This window comes from Nerophis ophidion, linkage group LG18 (assembly GCF_033978795.1).
Source record: "Nerophis ophidion isolate RoL-2023_Sa linkage group LG18, RoL_Noph_v1.0, whole genome shotgun sequence".
NCBI lineage: Eukaryota > Metazoa > Chordata > Actinopteri > Syngnathiformes > Syngnathidae > Nerophis > Nerophis ophidion.
Window position 1 is genome coordinate 30224394 of NC_084628.1, and position 19472 is coordinate 30243865.

General features: G+C 35.1%; 1 protein-coding gene across 1 annotated transcript; it reads right to left on the reverse strand.

Moving 5' to 3' along the window:
* Window positions 1–2063: 2063 nt before the first annotated feature.
* On the reverse strand, window positions 2064–13360 carry LOC133537097 (RWD domain-containing protein 2B-like). The gene is made up of 4 exons (XM_061877959.1): window positions 12986–13360; window positions 10650–10717; window positions 6822–7181; window positions 2064–3634 (listed from the first exon to the last, which is right to left on the reverse strand). The coding sequence occupies exons 1-4, from the start codon at window positions 13172–13174 to the stop codon at window positions 3394–3396; spliced, it is 858 nt and encodes a 285-aa protein (XP_061733943.1). The 5' UTR covers window positions 13175–13360; the 3' UTR covers window positions 2064–3393.
* Between the last annotated feature and the right edge of the window lie 6112 nt (window positions 13361–19472).

Below are 19472 nucleotides of genomic sequence, written 5' to 3' on the forward strand. Positions count from 1 at the left end.
TCAAAATCAATATTTTTTATGAATAATTTACATATGCAATGTTACAATTACTTCACATCAAATATTCTACTTTGAAATATTTTGCAGGGAAAATATTGCATATTTTGCCAAATAAAATAAAAGTTTTCTTTAACAAAAAGGGCATCAAACAAACTCCCCCAAAAAACAAAAAAATAATAAAAATGTATAATTGTCAGATCAATCTTACATTGATCAGGAGATTAAGTGTGCTTTTGCATACATAATAATGAATGCAACCAATGTTAATTATTGACCTATTTAATGTTCCAATTACTTCATATCAAATATTCCACTCAGTCAACTTCCGGCGACCCTCAGAAAGGTGGGGAAAAGGAAAACGTGCTGAGTAAAAAAAAAGTTTAGTCTCAGACTGGGCTCCTGGGGAGGGGGTCCAGACTGAGGCCAAGAAGAAGAAAAAACCTCAATAGCAATAAGCACACATAAACATGTTACATAGAATCCACAAGAATTGCAACAGAGAGGATGCAGTAGGGGCTACAGAGGCAGGTTGCTGCTGTTCAAATGCTGCCCAGCCTCGATGTGTGTGTTTATAGGCATGCAGCGTGTCTCTGTTAAGCGACCTTGGTGTTTTTGCAGCCGCCAGTCAGTCCAAAGTCAACAACAAGAGGTGTGTGTCAATGAGAGACAAGAAGGGAGTTTGTTGTGTCTTCCTTCAGGAGAATCTGGAACCCAGGGAAACAATCCAAGTTAGAATGTTTTGTATGTCAGTAAAAATACAATTGATATTGTCTATTACTGGTCCTCAAATTCATCCTTCAGGTCCGATGTGATCCAGATCACAAAGTGTCCACAGTTCTGCCCGCATCATCCAATCACTTGGGGTTCTTTGAAGTCTGCCAGCATTTTCCGGTTTGTGGAAAAACCAGAGCAACGCTTACTCCAATCAGCAAATGTCCTGTTGTCATCATTCCCAATAGGTGGAGATCTTCACTGAAAAGTCGGCAGGCACAGGGCACTCCACTTTTCCCGAGAATCTGTCAACAGGCAGGTTCCCCCAAACCCAAGATATTGTCCATTTCCTTGAGAGGCCAGTCAATTAGTTCCATTGTTTAGATTTGGAGAGCAGTGCACCAAGAAAGTTAAGACAAGACAAGAAGGAGAGATCGGGGAGAGGGAAGGGCGGTGTCCGCCTTCGATGAGAGCCAATGAGAAGATCCTTGTAGTATGTTTTTTTTCTGTGATATAGGTCTAATATAAATGACTATAATCTGTGATGAGGTGGCAACTTGTCCAGGGTGTACGCCACCTTCCGTCCGAATACAGCTGAGATAAGCTCCAGCGACCCCAAATGGGAAAAGCGGTAGAAATGGATGTATGGATGGGTATACAATATAAATGATATAATCTTTGAAAAAAAAGGGCACATCACTTAAAAATAATAACTTTACATTGAGAGATAAAACTGATGTTGATCTATAGATTTAAGTATTGAATAAAAATATAAATCCCCAAAATGTAATTGCTGAAAAAATAATAATGAATAAAATCAATGTTAATTATTGACCAATTTAATGCTCCAATGACTTCATATCAAATATTCCACTTAAACATTTTTGGAGGGCAAATTATTGCATATTTTCTGCAGTTCTGTTTTATTTTCATAACATTTGTATCCATTTTATTGATTCATTTTTTGCTTGTATTTCTTTTGTTTTTATTGGTTTTTTTTTTCTGTGATATGGATCTGAAATAAATTATTATATTATATCATAATAATATAATCTTTGACAAAAAGGGCACATAACTTAAAAATAATAACTTTACATTGACAGATAAAACTAATCTATAGATTTAAGCGTTGAATAAAAATGTTTTAAAAAATACTTATTTTTAACACTTTTATGAGTGGCAACCGTTTGGATCCCCAAGAATTTCATTAATCAAAAAATAACAATGAAAAAAATTAATGTTAATTAATGCTCCAATGACTTCATATCAAATATTCCACTTAAACATTTTTGGGGGGCAAAATATTGCATATTTTGTGCAGTTCTGCTTTGTTTTTATAACATTTTTATTCATTTTATTTTTATGTTTTTGCTTGTATTTCTTTTGTTTTTATCTTTTTTTTTCCTGTGATATAGGTTTGAAATAAATGACTATATTGTGTAATAATAATATAATCTTTGACGAAAAGGGCACATAACTTAAAAATAATAACTTTACATTGAAAGATAAAACTGATCTATAGATTTAAGCATTGAATAAAAATGTTTAAAAAAAACCAACTTATTTTTAACACTTATGAGTGGCAACCTTTTGGATCCCCCAAAATTTCATTGCTCAAAAAATAATAATGAATAAAATAAAGGTTAATTATTGACCAATTTAAAGCTCCAATTACTTCATATAAAATATTCCACTAAAACATTTTTGGGGTGCAAAATATTGCATATTTTCTGCAGTTCTGTTTTATTTTCATAACATTTGTATACATTTTATTTATTAAATTTTTGCTTGGATTTCTTTAGTTTTTATTGTTTGTTTTTTTCTGTGATATGGATCTGAAAAAAATTATTATATTATATAATAATAATATAATCTTTGACAAAAAGGGCACATAACTTAAAAATAATAACTTTACATTAAAAGATAAAACTGATCCACAGAATTAAGCATTGAGTAAAAATAAACATAAACACTTTTATGAGTGGTAACCTTTTGGATCCCCAAGAATTTCATTGCTCAAAAAATAATAATGAATAATATAAATTTAATTTTTGACCAATTTAATGGGGGCAAGTCTGTGGAACCATTGGCAAGCAACATACTGGACTTTGAACATTGTGGATTGTTTTTTATACAATTTTTATTCATTTTATTTGCATTTTTTTGCTTGTATTTCTTTTTTTTTAATAATTGTAGCAGGTTTTTTCTTCTGTGATATGGGTCTGAAATAAATGACTGTAAAACATATGTAATAATAATAGTATTAGATTTAGACTGAGACAAACTTTATTGATCTACAAGGGAAATTGTTCCTCTCTGCTCCTTCATCTTTGTGCCGGCACGGCATCCCCAGCGCTTAGACCAGTAATATGCAAGTTTTCTTTGACAAAAAAGGGCACAAAACTTAAAAATGATAACTTTACATTGACAGATAAAACTGATGTTGATCCATAGATTTAAGCCTTCAATAAAAAAATATAAATATATATTTTGTACGTTTTTATGACTGAGACCCTTCCAGGTCGCCGGGACCAAACGTAAAGGGAGGCACTGAAGTTAAAAAAATCTGTATATTGTATTGGTTTTGAAAATGAAAAATACCAATATGGGCGCCGCATGTTTTGATTATTCACTTTGGAGGCCTCTGGACTGGAGTTGCTTCAAAAAGTCCAAAGGAAATTTCTACCTGCCTTCTACGCCAAAGTACATTTGGAAGACGTGGCAGCAGCCTCTCTCCTGCAAGAACTGGTAGAGCAGGCCCAGGTCCATGTGGTTGCCTCGGGGCCCGCGGGGGTCAAACACGGCCTCCTGGAAGCCTGAGAACTTGCGCAGGGAGTCCACGCTTGGCAGGGCGCCCTCGTCACTCGGGGACACGTCTTCTCTGTGTCGTATCGCGATCCGCTTCCAGGTCAGAACCTTGACTCTGAGAACACGGTAAGACGTGGTGTCAGATTTTTTGATACTCATGAGTAAATACCCTAAATTACAGACTATAAGCCACTATTTTTTTCCAACGCTTTGAACCCTGCGGCTTATTAGACAGAGCGGATAATTTATGGATTTTCCTTTGCTGACGGCCATAATAGTTTTTACAAAACTTACAAACGCAAAACAAACATCACAGGGTGTTTTATTGATAGTGCTCTGGCACCATCTTTTGGACAATTTTGCAAACTGCAGGACCCTTACATTTATCAGCAGTGCTTTTTTTTTTTTCTACAGTCGTCTAGCCTAGTGGTTCTCCCTGGGGGTACTTGAAGGTATGCCAAGGGGTATGTGAGATTCTTTTTTTTAAATTCTAAAGATAGCAACAATTCAAAAATCCTTTATGAATATAATTATTGACTAATACTTCAACAAAATATGAATGTAAGTTCATAATCTGTGAAAAGAAATACAACACAATATTCGGTGTTGACAGCTAGATTTTTTGTGGACATGTTCCATAAATATTGATGTTAAATATTTCTTTTTTTGTGGAGAAATGTTTAGAATGAAGTTGATGAATCCAGATGGATCTCTATTGCAATCTCAAAAGAGGGCACTTTAAGTTGATGATTACTTGTATGTGTAGAAATCTTTATTTATAATTGAATCACTTGTTTATTTTTCAACAAGTGTTTAGTTATTTTTATATCTTTTTTTTTTCCTAATAGTTTGCACTGTTATACAATTGAATAAATCAGAAACTGATGACATAGTGCTGTATTTTACTTCTTTATCTCTTTTTTTGACCAAAAAAGCTTTGCTCTGATTAGGGGGTACTTAAATTAAAAAAATTTTCACAGGGGGTAAATCACTGAAAAAAGGTTGAGAACCACTGGTCTAGCCGTCCATAGCGTTCCTACTCATATGGGTTCTTCATTCATCACTCCAAGCAACGTTTGTAAGTTTAACAATATAACCAAAACAATTCTTACTTACTAAACCTTACCATGTGTGATGTCTGTAGGAGTGTTTACATGCATATTTATATGCGTTATCTTATAAATCATTGTTAGCATTAGCTAATATGCTATCAGGTTTACGGTAGTCTGTGTTACTATTATTAACTTACAACTGCATTCTTTTTTTATTGTTTTACTTTCACAAATTCCTCAGTAAATTCACCAAACCGTCACCGTGGAGTTATTGAGTCTGTTAAGTTGATTGCAGAGCTGGCTTGCGCAGCTAGTGGGTCCTTGACCATGACTTCTGTTTTGTTCGATCAGCTATTTTACTGCCTGGTTACGGACACCGTTTAGAAAGATTTAAGGTATGTAAATAAATATTTCTGTGTAAATAATTAATTTCACAATGTATATATCTGCGACTTATAGTCAGGTGCGGCTAATATATGGATTTTTCTTTGCTGGCGACCATAATACAAATAGTTTTTGAAAAAAACAAAAAACAAAGACACTTCATAAGTGTATTATTGTTTGTGCTACGGCACCATCTTTTGGACGAGTTTGCACATTTCAGGTGCTGCATTGCCCTTCTGTTTTAGGGAACTTTGAACGGGAAGTAAAAGTGCCGTTCTGTCTTTTCGCCGTCCATAGCGTTTTTACTCATATGGATTCTTCATTCATCACTCCAAACAACGTTTCTAAGTTTTAAAATATAACTAAAACAATTCTTACTTACTAAAGCGTCCCCTGTGCGATGTCTTTCAGAGTATTTTCATGCATATTTGTATGTGCTATCCTAATGTACTGACACCAGCTTCATTAGCATTAGCTAATATGCTAACGCGTTTAAGAGTGTCGTTGTTAGTACTATTTAAAGGCCTACTGAAATGAAATTTTCTTATTTAAATGGGGATACCAGGTCCATTCTTTGTGTCATACTTGATCATTTCGCGATATTACTAGATTTTTGCTGAAAGGATTTAGTAGAGAACATCAACGATAAAGTTTGCAACTTTTGGACGCTAATAAAAAAGCCTTGCCTGTACCACAAGTAGCAGACGATGTGCGCGTGATGTCACGGGTTGTGGAGCTCCTCACATCCTCACATTGTTTATAATCATAGCCACTAGCAGCGAAAGCGATTCGGACCGAGAAAGCGACGATTCCCCCATTTAATTTGAGCGAGGATGAAAGATTTGTGGATGAGGAAAGTGAGAGTGAAGGATTAGAACAAGAAAAAAAAGACAAGAGGGCAGTGGGAGCGATTCAGATGTTATTAGACACATTTACTAGGATAATTCTGGAAAATCCCTTATCTGCTTATTGTGTGTACTAGTGTTTTAGTGAGATTATATGGTCGTACCTGTACAACCTGAAGGTCGGCCCCGCACCTTTCTTCAACACCAGTCGACGGGTGGTGGCGATGCCCATCTCTGCCCTTCGCAAGGGACCCTCTTCGAAACACTATCTTTCGAAATGATCGCTGCATAATACACTGTACTTTGTGTGTGTGGTCCAATCCAACCGCGTTCGCTTGACATCTCTGTTCCATAGTAAAGCTTGACTGTCATCTTTCGGGAATGTAAACAATAAAACACCGGCTGTGTTTGTGTTGCTAGAGCCGGCCGCAATACACTGCTTCCTACCTACATCTTTCTTCTTTGATGTCTCCATTGAACAAATTGCAAAAGATTCAGCATCACAGAACGATGCTGGGACAAAATGTCATCATACCGAGACGTTTCAGCAGGATATTTCAGTGCGATATTTAAAATTGCAATTTAGTAAACTAAAAAGGTCGTATTGGCATGTGTTGCAATGTTAATATTTCATCATTGATATATAAACTATCAGACTGCGTGGTCGGTAGTAGTGGGTTTCAGTAGGCCTTTTGACATACGACATTCTTTTTGCATTGTTTCGCTTGCACCAAAACGTCATCGTGGAGTTATTGAGTCTGTTTAGTTGATTGGAGAGCTAGCTTCCACAGCTCGTGGGTTCATGACCATAACTTCTGTTTTGTTTGGTCAGCCATTTTACTGCCAGGTTGCAGACAGCGTTTGGAAACAATTAAGGTATGTAAATAAACATTTATGTGTAAATAACTCATTTCACAATGTAAATATCTGCAACTTATAGTCTGTAATGGGTGTGGCTTATACACTCTGTAGTGGGAAAAAGACTTTGTAGTGCAGTGATGAAGGTTTGAAGAGGAGTTACCTGGACCAGAAGTCCTCGCAGGCCGACTGTGCTCCTTCCACACAAACAATGCCGGGCTTCCCTGGCATGCTGAACCCGGTCAGGCCGAGCTCCTTGGCCCACTCCAGAATGTTCTTCCTCTTGGTGCTGTTATAAATGTGGTGGCTGTAGATCCACAGTCGACTGAAAGCCTCCCGCGGCGGGCTGGCGTGGCTCTCGGGAGGCGCCGGCGAGGCCGTCTCGCTCAGGAAGGCCCGCAGGTTGTCTCTCAGCCAGTCGGCCGCCGACAGCACGCAGACTTCCCCCAGGCACACCTCCGTCAGGTACGCCCTCAGTCCGGCTTGCAGCCGGGTCTGCTGGGCTCGGCCCAGTCCAGGAGACCTGAGGCCAGTACAAGGTGTCACCTGGGATCACAGCATCGCACACCTCCTCTTTTAATTCAAGACATCTTGTCAGGCTTTCCCCTGACAGTTTGTCTATGCTTTAGTTTTCTTCTGCATTTGTCTGTTTCCTCTGTGTTTAGTATCTCCTGTCTTTAGTTCCTGTCTAGTGCTCTTATTTTGTCAGCTTCCTGTCTTGTTTTCTGAGTGCTGTGTTCCTCCTCAGCTGTGGCTGATTGGCACCTGGTCACACCTGTTGCCAATCAGCCCGCTCCTATTTGTACCCTCTTTGTCTTGTGTCAGTGGCTGGATGTATTGTATTGTCATTTGTATTGTCGTTGCCACATGTCGCTCTTTTCGTGTCATTTTGATTTCAGCTATTACCTGTCGTGCTACATCTTGTCCTGGTCGTCGTAGCAGTAAGCTGTTTTTGTTAGCCATAGCTATTTCCAGTTTTTCTGTTTGTTATCCTCTAGCTTCCATGCTAAAGTTCTTTTTTGTTTCTTGTTAGCTTCTATGCTAAAGGCCTTTTGTTTTTTATCCGCCCACGTGCGCGCTTTTGGTTTGAACCCTTTGTTTGGTTTTGTCTTAGTATTTATATTAAAATCATGTTTGCTCACTCCATGCTTGCCTCCATCTCTGCATCTTGGGTTTCGTCAACAAATAACTCTGACACATCTCTGCAAGGCATCGAACACGAACCCAAATACTACTGCACTGCACAATGTGTATTTTTTGATTAATCACATGAGTCAATTTATTATTTTTGACAGCCCTAATTATAAGACATACAATAAATATACTATAATGTTTATTGCAATATAATTGGCAAGATATCTTATTCTGTAAATAATTTACACAAATAGTAATTAATCTGCTTATATATGTTATTGTGATCATTTTTCTGATTAATCACATACAGTAAGTTAACTGGTTATTTCTGACAGCCATAATCATAACGCATACAATAAATAAACTATAATGTTTATTGTTATGTGTTTGGAAACATATTATTCTGAAAAAGATTTACAAAAATAATAAAAAAACTCTTATATCAATATACCCATATACCTGATTAATATTTAATATTAATATAATTATTTAATATATTTTTTGTGATTAATCACGAGTCAACTCGTCATTTTCCACAGCCCTAAATATAATATATAAAATAAATAAACTATTATGTTTATTGCTGTATAATTGGCAATATATCTTATTCTGTAAATAACTCACAAAAATAGTAATCAATCTGCCTATATATGTGATTATCGCGATAATTTTGGGGATTAATCACATGAGTTAACTTTATTTTTGACAGCCCTAAATATAGTACATACAACAAAATGTATTATATTTATTGTTGTTTACTTGGCAATACATCTAATTCTGTAAAGAATTTACAATAACATACACAAAAAGTAATTAATCTGCCTATATATGTGATTATTTTGATCATTATTGTGATTAATCCCATAAATTAACTGGTTATTTTTGACAGCCCTAATTATAATACATACAATAAATAAACTACAATGTTTATTGCTATATATTTGGAAACATATTATTCTGAAATTGATTTACAAGAATAAAAACAAAAAACGATTAAATCAATATACCCATATATTTAAATAATGCGATTTTTTTTGTGATTAATCACATGTCAACTCGTTATTTGACATCCCTAAATATAAATAAATAAATGATAAATGGGTTGTACTTGTATAGCGCTTTTCTACCTTCAAGGTACTCAAAGCGCTTTGACACTACTTCCACATTTACCCATTCACACACACATTCACACACTGATGGAGGGAGCTGCCATGCAAGGCGCCAACCAGCACCCATCAGGAGCAAGGGTGAAGTGTCTTGCTCAGGACACAACGGACGTGACGAGGTTGGTACTAGGTGGGAATTGAACCAGGGACGCTCGGGTTGCGCATGGCCACTCTCCCCACTGCGCCACGCCGTCATAATACATAAAATAAATAAACTATTTTGTTTATTGCTGTATAATTGGCAATATATCTTATTCTGTAAATATCTTACACAGTTATTAATCCGCCCATATATGTGATTATCGCGATAATTTTGGTGATTAATTACATGATTATTTTTTACAGCCCTAAATATAGTAAATACAACAAATATATAATAATATTTATTGTTGTTTATTTGGCAATACATGTAATGCTGTAAATAACTTATACAATACAATACAATAACATACAAAAAAATAGTAATTCATCTGCCTATACATGGGATTATTGTGATTATTATTACTCACATAAGTTAACTGGTTATTTTTGACATCCCTAAATATAACACATACAACAAATATATGACAATGTTTATTGTCATATAATTGGGAACAAATTATTCTGTAAATGATTTACAAAAATAAAAAAAACAACAACAAAGTAATTAAACCAATATGCCTGAATACGTGAACATTGTGATTTTTTTTGTGATCAATCACGGGTCAACTCGTTATTTTTGACAGCCCTAATTATCATACATGCAATAAATTTACGACAATATTTCTTGTTATATATTTGGTAAGATAAATTATGTAAATGATTTACAATAATAATATATTTTTTAATTAAATCAATATGCCTATATACATGATTAATGCAATAATTTTTTGTGATATAATCACATGAGTCAACCCGTTATTTTTGACAGCCCTAATTATAATACATACAATAAATAAACGATATTTATTGCTACATAATTGGCAATTCATCTTACTCTGTAAATAATTTACAATAACTTTAAATAAAATAAAAACTTTAATATACATAGGTGATTAATGTAATAATTTTTTGTGATTAATCACATACGTCAACTTGTTATTTTTGACAGCCCTAATTATAATACATACAATAAATTTGCTACAATATTTATTCGTCAATAATCTATTCTGTAAATTTTTTTACAATAATTTAATAACAAAAGTAACTAAAATGATTGTAAAAATATGTTTGGTGTATTGTACATTTACAGTCAACATTATTATGCTCCAACGAACATTTTTTTCTCTATTTCTGAAAGTCAAACCTACATTTTGTACTTGGCTTAAAGGTTTGAAATCATCAATTCAATCTTGGAAAATGATTAAAAGCACAAAAGCCCTTAAATTGATATCTTTATTTAAATAAAATGTAAAGTGATTTAGTGAGACCTTGTTTGTGTTTTGGAATTTTGTATTTTATCATATTGTTTATTATTATTATTTGAATACTGTTTTTGTATTTGCTTTTTTTATGTCATAATTCGCTCACCTGTTGTGTAAATTGTTGACTATGTTGAAAGTGCCTCGCCTTTTGTGTACATCATGGATATATGTTTGTTGTTCAATTTAAAAATGTATAATAATAAGATAAAACATATTGCACATTCACATCCAGAATATATTTCTCCCATTAAAAACAAAACAGTCCATTGACTTAAAAAAATGACTCACGTGACAGTGATCTCCGGAATCACGGAGGGATATTGTGGCGGGAAAGTACAGGACATGTGGAAATCCATCTGGGACGAGTGGAAACATGACATCACAACGTAGGTTATTGACATGTTATATTCCACTTTGCTTACGAGTGGAAACATGACATCACAACTTAGTTATTGACATGTTATATTTCACTTTGCTTATGAGTGGAAACATGACATCACAACTTAGTTATCGACATGTTATATTCCACTTTGCTTACGAGTGGAAACATGACATCACAACTTAGTTATTGACATGTTATATTCCACTTTGCTTACGAGTGGAAACATGACATCACAACGTAGGTTATTGACATTATATTCCACTTTGCTTACGAGCGGAAACATGACATCACAACTTAGTTATTGACATGTTATATTCCACTTTGCTTACGAGTGGAAACATGACATCACAACGTAGGTTATTGACATGTTGTATTCCACTTTGCTTACGAGTGGAAACATGACATTACAACGTAGGTTATTGACATATTATATTCCACTTTGCTTATGAGTAAAAACATGACATCACAACTTAGGTTATTGGCATATTATATTCCACTTTGCTTACGAGTGGAAACATGACATCACAACTCGGTTATTGACATATTGTATTCCACTTTGCTTACGAATGGAAACGAATGAAACATGACACCACCACTTATGTTATTGACATATAATATTACACTTTGCTTACAAGTGGAAACATGACATCAAAACGTCGGTTATTGACATATACAGTAGTTCAACTTGCCTACGAGTGGAAACATGACATTATTGACATATTATACTACACTTTGCTTACGAGTGCAAACATGACATCATAACTCAGGTTATTGACATATTATATTCCATCTTTGCTTACGAGTGGAAACATTGTATTCCAATTTTTTTACGAATGGAAACAAGTGGATACAAGTCATCACAACTTGGTTATTGACACTTTGTTAATATTCCACTTTGCTTACGAGTGGAAACATGACATCATAACCCAGGTTATTAACATATTGTATTCCACTTTGCTTACGAGTAGAAACATTACATCACAACTTGGTTATTGACATATTATATTCCACTTTGCTTACAAGTGGAGGGAGACATGACATCACAACTTAGGTTTTTGACATATTATATTTCACTTTTCTTACGAGTGGAAACACAACATTACAACTCGGTTATAGACATATTATACTCCACTTTGCTTATGAGTGGAATCATGACATCATAACTCAGGTTACTGACATATTATATTCCACCTTGCTTACAAGTGTAGACATGACATCACAACTTGGGTTTTTGACATATTATATTCCACTTTGCTTACGAGTGCAAACAAGTGGAAACATGACATCATAACCCAGGTTATTGACATATTATATTCCACTTTGCTTACGAGTGGAAACATTACATCACAACTTGGTTACTGATATATTATATTCCACTTTGCTTACATGACATCACAATTAGGTTTTTGACATATTATATTCCACTTTGCTTACGAGTGGAAACACAACATTACAACTCGTTTTTAGACATATTACACTCCACTTTGCTTACAAGTGGAAACAAGACATCATAACTCAGGTTACGGACATATTATATTCAACTTTGCTTACAAGTGGAGACATGACATCACAACTTAGGTTTTTGACATATTATATTCCACTTTGCTTACAAGTGGAAACATTACATTACAACTTGGTTACTGATATATTATATTCCACTTTGCTTACATGACATCACAATAAGTGTTTTGACATATTATATTCCACTTTGCTTACGAGTGGAAACACAACATTACAACTCGGTTTTAGACATATTACACTCCACTTTGCTTACGAGTGGAAACAATTGGAAACATGACATCATAACTCAGGTTACTGACATATTATATTTCACTTTTCTTACAAGTGGAGACATGACATCACAATTTAGGTTTTTGACATATTATATTCCACTTTGCTTACGAGTGGAAACATTACATCACAACTTGGTTACTGATATATTATATTCCACTTTGCTTACATGATATCACAATTAGGTTTTTGACATATTATATTCAACTTTGCTTACGAGTGGAAACACAACATTACAACTCGGTTATAGACATATTATACTCCACTTTGCTTGCGAGTGGAAACATGACATCATAACTCAGGTTACTGACATATTATATTCCACTTTGCTTACAAGTGGAGACATGACATCACAACTTAGGTTTTTGACATATTATATTCTACTTTGCTTACGAGTGGAAACATGACGTCACAACTTGGTTATTGATATGTTATATTTCACTTTGCTTACATCCTGCATCCTCTGCCTGATGACGAACTGTGCTCTGCAGGAAGGAGGTGGCGAGGATCCGTCCACGTAATCGCGGAGCTCTGCCAAGGCCAGCTGGTCCAGCATCTCCAGTTCGTCACGCGTGGGGAACATGCTGCCGAGAAGTTCTAGCTCGGCGAGCTGGGCTGCAGCCCACTCTTGGAGAGACATGCTAACTACAGCTAATAACAACAACACGTGTGATTTTAAACATAACAACGGTTCTATGTGTGCTTCTTCGCGTTTGAATGAGTGACACGTCCACGTAAAGTGGCGTGGACAAGCGGCGTGCTCGAAACGGAGTTTAGCATGCTCGCAGCTGTGTTGCCGACCGGAACCTTTTGAGCCATGCACAGGAAGTGATAATGCAATTTCGTGCTATGTTGTTTACAATTATCAATCACATCTTGGAGAATGATTAACAGTACAAAAGCCCTTGAATTGATATCTTGTTATTGTTTTAAAGTAAATTAGGTATGTATGTATTTATTTTTTTATTACATTTTTGTATTGTTATTATTTATTGATATTTAATACTCTATCCGTATTTCCTGTTGTTTTCATTCCTTGTTGGTGAAAGTGCCCGGACTGTTCAATTAATTATAAATGTATGTTTGTTGTTCAATTAAATTAAAAAAAAAAACGTTTTCAAAGAGCCGTTCTAAAAACTGGCTCGTTATGATAGATTAGGGTTCACCAACGCGGTGCCCGCGGGCACCAGGTAGCCCGTAAGGGCCAGATGAGTCACCTGCTGGCCTGTTCTAAAAATAGCTCAAAGTGCAGCACTTACCAGTGAACTGCCTCTATTTTTAAAATGTTATTTATTTACTAGCAAGCTGGTCTCGCTTTGCTCGACATTTTTAATTCTAAGAGAGCCAAAACTCAAATAGAATTAGAAAATCCTAGAAAATATTTTAAAGACTTGGTCTTCACATGTTTATATGAATTCATTTATTTTTTTACATTGCTTCTTAACTTTCAGAAAGACAATTTTAGAGAAAAAATACAACCTTAAAAATGATTTTAGGAGTTTTAAACACATACCTTTTTACCTTTTAAATTCCTTCCTTTTCTTTCCTGACAATTTAAATCAATGTTCAAGTATTTTTTGATTATTATTGTAAAGAATCATGAATACATTTTAATTTAATTCTTCATTTTAGCTTCTGTTTTTTCGACGAAGAATATTTGTGGATTATTTTTTCATACTTATTATGATTAAAATTTTTAAAAATTATTCTGGCAAATCTACAAAATCTGTAGAATCAAATTTAAATCTTATTTAAAGTATTTTGAATTTATTTTAAAATTTTTGTTCTGGAAAATCTAGAAGAAATAATGATTTGTCTTTGTTAGAAATATAGCTTGATCCAATTTGTTATATATTCTAACAAAGTGCAGATTGGATTTTAACCTATTTAAAACATGTCATCAAAATTCTAAAATTAATCTTAATCAGGAAAAATTACTAATGATGTTCTATAAATTATTTTTTTAGTTTTTTCAAACAGATTCGAATTAGATAGTTTTTCTCTTCATTTTTTTCGGTTGAATTTTGAATTTTAAAGAGTCGAAATTGAAGATAAACTATGTTTCAAAATTTAAATGTCATTTTTTTCGTGTTTTGTCCTTTTTTAAACTGTTCAATTAAGTGTTTTTTTTTTCATCATTTATTCTCTACATAAAACCTTCCGTTAAAGGAAAAAAAATGCACGACGGAATGACAGACGGACATGCCCATTTATATATATGTATATTTTTTTTTTTTAAGTTTTAGACATGCCCCTGGGGATAGGTTGATTGGCAACACTAAATTGGCCCTAGTGTGTGAATGTGAGTGTGAATGTTGTCTGTCTATCTGTGTTGGCCCTGCGATGAGGTGGCGACTTGTCCAGGGTGTACGCTGCCTTCCGCCCGATTGTAGCTGAGATAGGCGCCAGCGCCCCCCGCGACCCCGAAAGGGAATAAGCGGTAGGAAATGGATGGATGGGATGGATATATATATATATATATATATATATATATATATATATATATATATGTATATATATTTAATAAAGGTAAATTGAGCAAATTGGCTATTTCTGGCAATTTATATAAGTGTGTATCAAACTGGTAGCTCTTCGCATTAATCAGTACCAAAGAAGTACCTCTTGGTTTTAAAAAGGTTGGTGACCCCTGTGATGGATAGTTTTTTTCTCAAGGAACAATCACTAGTATAGTTTATAGCACACTACCAGCTGTGTTGCCACCCGGAACCTTTTGAGCAACGCACAGGAAGTACAAAATGCGATGAATATTTAGTTGTTTTCAAGGAGCCGTTCTAAAATCTGGCTCTTTATGATAGTTTTTTTCTCAAGGAGTCATCTAATTTACACAAATATTACACAATCATTCTGAAATGTTGGCTTTAATTTTATTGGCGTTGTGTGTCCGTTGTAAACGTCCCAAAAGCAGTGTTAATTTGTATCTTTATTATACTAAATTTATTGTGTTTACATATTGTGAAAGGATTTTTTTTTACATCAAATAATGCTGACAATTTCATAACATTTTCATTTTGTTTAAATTCATAGTTTTAAGTGATTGACTGGATGGGGTTTTTGAGCTTTTAAGCAACGAATATTCCTGCAGTAAACTTATTTCACACCGAATTTTAGAACTTAATTTTTCGATGAAATTATGATTTAAAGAAATGAACATTATTTTGAAATTTGTCGGCATAATTTTCTCAGTTACAAAGAAACAAATGAAAGGCCTACTGAAACCCACTACTACCCACCACGCAGTCTGATAGTTTATATATCAATGATGAAATATTAACAATGCAACACATGCCAATACGGCCTTTTTAGTTTACTGAATTGCAATTTTAAATTTCCCGGGAACGTTGCGGAATGATGACGCGTGCGCGTGACGTCACGGACTGTTAAGAAATATGAGCGCTGCACACACACACACAGCTAAAAGTCGTCTGCTTTAACCGCATAATTACACAGTATTTTGGAGATCTGTGTTGCTGAATCTTTTGCGATTTGTTCAATTAATATTGGAGAAGTCAAAGTAGAAAGATGGAGTTGGGAATCTTCAGCCTTTAGCCACACAAACACACGGTGATTCCTTGTTTAAAATTCCCGGAGGTGAAACTTTACCATGGATCGGAGCGCGGTCAAGTGAACATGGATCCCGACCGAATGTCAACCAGCAGGTTTCGGTGAGAAAATTGTGGTAAAAAGTCGCTTCTTACCGGAGATCAGCTGAGCTTGTGCCGTCCATAAAGCTGCCGTCGACTCCCCTGAGACACTGGCGTCAAGACATCCGTGGACACACACCTCCGACTATCAGGTACTGTTAAACTCACTAAAACACCAGCAACACAATACAAAGATAAGGGATTTCCCAGAATTATCCTAGTAATGGTGTCTAAAAACATCTGAATCCGTCCCAATGCAATCGCGTTTATTTTTTTTTTACTTTTTTATTTTTTTTTCTAGTCCGTCGCTATCAATATCCTCAAACACAAATCTTTCATCCTCGCTCAAATTAATGGGGAAATTGTCGTTTTCTCGGTCCGAATAGCTGTTTTTCTTGGAGGCTCCCATTAAAAACAATGTGAATATGTGAGGAGCCATCAACATGTGACGTCATCGTCTGTGACTTCCAGTAAAGGCAAGGGTTTTCTGTTAGCTACCAAAAGTTGCAAACTTTATCGTGGATGTTCTCTACTAAATCCTTTCAGCAAAAATATGGCAATATCGCGAAATGATCAAGTATGACACATAGAATGGACCTGCTATCCCCGTTTAAATAAGAAAATCTCATTTCAGTAGGCCTTGAACCTTCATAACGGTGCCAAGTTTTCATGCTTTAGTTTAAATTATCACTATGTATTAAAACCATAAAAATCTAGTAACCATTCAGGAAGAGGGATGTGTACTATGGCTATGAGTTGTTTTTTTCCCTTGGCTTCAGTCTGCACCCCCACTCCAGGGCCTAGGCTAAGACCGATTTTTTATTTTTTATTTTATTTTAATCTTCTATTTTTTTCTCCCCCCCCCTTGTTTACCTGTATGTCATCTTTTTTGTAAGGGGCGCTGGAAGCCGGCAGACCCGTCAGCGATCCTGTTCTGTCTCCCTGTAATGTTTGTCTGATCTTGAATGGGATTGTGCTGAAAATTTTAATTTTCCTGAAGGAACTCTCCTGACGGAATAAATAAAGTACTATCTATCTATCTATCTATCTAAATATTCCCTATCCTAAAAAAAAAATGTTAACAATATAAAATACACTTAAGTGAAAAAAAATGCATTGATTGATTAAAAAGTATAAATACAACGACAATAACAATTAGGACATACTAAAAAAAAAACGCTTAAACTACAGGTTTCCAAATCGCAGCCTGGGGGCCACTTTCTATTTTTTTAACGGCCCACAACACAATCATTAGCATTCTACATTTGCATATTTTTGGCAAATATTGCGAGATACACCTCAGCACAAAATATTTAATTACTTGACAAATGATACCTGTTAGCATGTTAACGTTAGTATGCTAACTTTTTTCCTGCTAATCTTGAAGATATACTGTATGCACCTCAGTCATATTTTTGTACCTAATGTATACTAACATTAGAAGGCCAGCATTTTAAACACATTTTTCTGGTACATGCCTTAGAGTTGTGGAATATATTGGTATTGACGCAGATACCATTTTACAAACCCCGTTTCCATATGAGTTGGAAAATTGTGTTAGATGTTAATAAAAACGGAATACAATGATTTGCAAATCCTTTTCAACCCATATTCAATTGAATGCACTACAAACACAACATATTTGATGTTCAAACTCATAAACTTTATTTTTTTGCAAATAATAATTAACTTAGAATTTCATGGCTGCAACACGTGCCAAAGTAGGAAAAGGGCATGTTCACCACTGTGTTACATCACCTTTTCTTTTAACAACACTCAATAAACGCATGGGAACTGAGGAAACTAATTGTTGAAGCTTTGAAAGTGGAATTCTTTCCCATTCTTGTTTTATGTAGAGCTTCAGTCGTTCAACGCTCTCATATTTTACGCTTCATAATGCGCCACACATTTTCGATGGGAGACAGGTCTGGACTGCAGGCGGGCCAGGAAAGTACCCGCACTCTTTTTTTACGAAGCCACGCTGTTGTAACACGTGCTGAATGTGGCTTGGCATTGTCTTGCTGAAATAAGCAGGGGCTTATATTTCCAAAAACAATTTGAAATGTGGACTCGTCAGACCACAGAACACTTTTCTACTTTGCATCAGTCTATCTTAGATGATCTCGGGCCCAGAGAAACAGGCGGCGTTTCTGAATGTTGTTGATAAATGGCTTTTGCTTTGCATAGTAGAGCTTTAACTTCCACTTACAGATGTAGCGACAAACTGTATTTAGTGACAGTGGTTTTCTGAAGTGTTCCTGAGCCCATGTGGTGATATCCTTTGGAGATTGATGTTAGTTTTTGATACAGTGCCGTCTGAGGGATCGAAGATCACGGTCATTCAATGTTGGTTTCTGGCCATGCCGCTTACGTGGAGTGATTTCTCCAGATTCTCTGAACTGTTTGATGATATTATGGACCGTAGATGTTGAAATCTCTAAAGTTCTTGCAATTGCACTTTGAGAAATGTTTTTCTTAAACTGTTTGACTATTTGCTCACGCAGTTGTGGACAAAGGGGTGTACCTCGCCCCATCCTTTCTTGTGAAAGACTGAACATTTTTTGGGAAGCTGTTTTTATACCCAATCATGGCACCCACTTGTTCCCAATTATCCTGCACACCTGTGGGATGTTCCAAATAAGTGTTTGATGAGTATTCCTTAACTTTATCAGTATCTATTGCCATCTTTCCCAACTTATTTGTCATGTGTTGCTGGCATCAAATTCTATAGTTTATGATTATTTGCAAAAAAAAAAAAAGTTTATCAGTTTGAACATCAAATATGTTGTCTTTGCAGCATATTCAACTGAATATGAGTGGAAAAGGATTTGCAAATCGTTGTATTCTGTTTATATTTACATATAACACATTTTCCCAACTCATTTAAACGGGGTTTGTACCTTAAAAACATGAGCATACTAAATATTTTTAAGCTAAATTAGCAAGTATACACATCAGTGTCATATAGCTTGATATTTTGCCATGAATTGATTAACGTGGACCCCGACTTAAACAAGTTGAAAAATGTATTCGGGTGTTACCATTTAGTGGTGAATCGTACGTAATATGTACTGTACTGTGCAATCTACTAATACAAGTTTCAATCAATCAATCAATCAATAAATTGCTAGCTGTACGCATACTATTGTTAGCATGTTCACATAGTACTGTAAGCATGCTAGCTTTTTTAGCTCCTTTTTTCTCTTTATACTATGTGGAACAGCGTACTAATTGGTAATATATAAATCCATTCATTTTCTTCTGCTTGTCCCACTT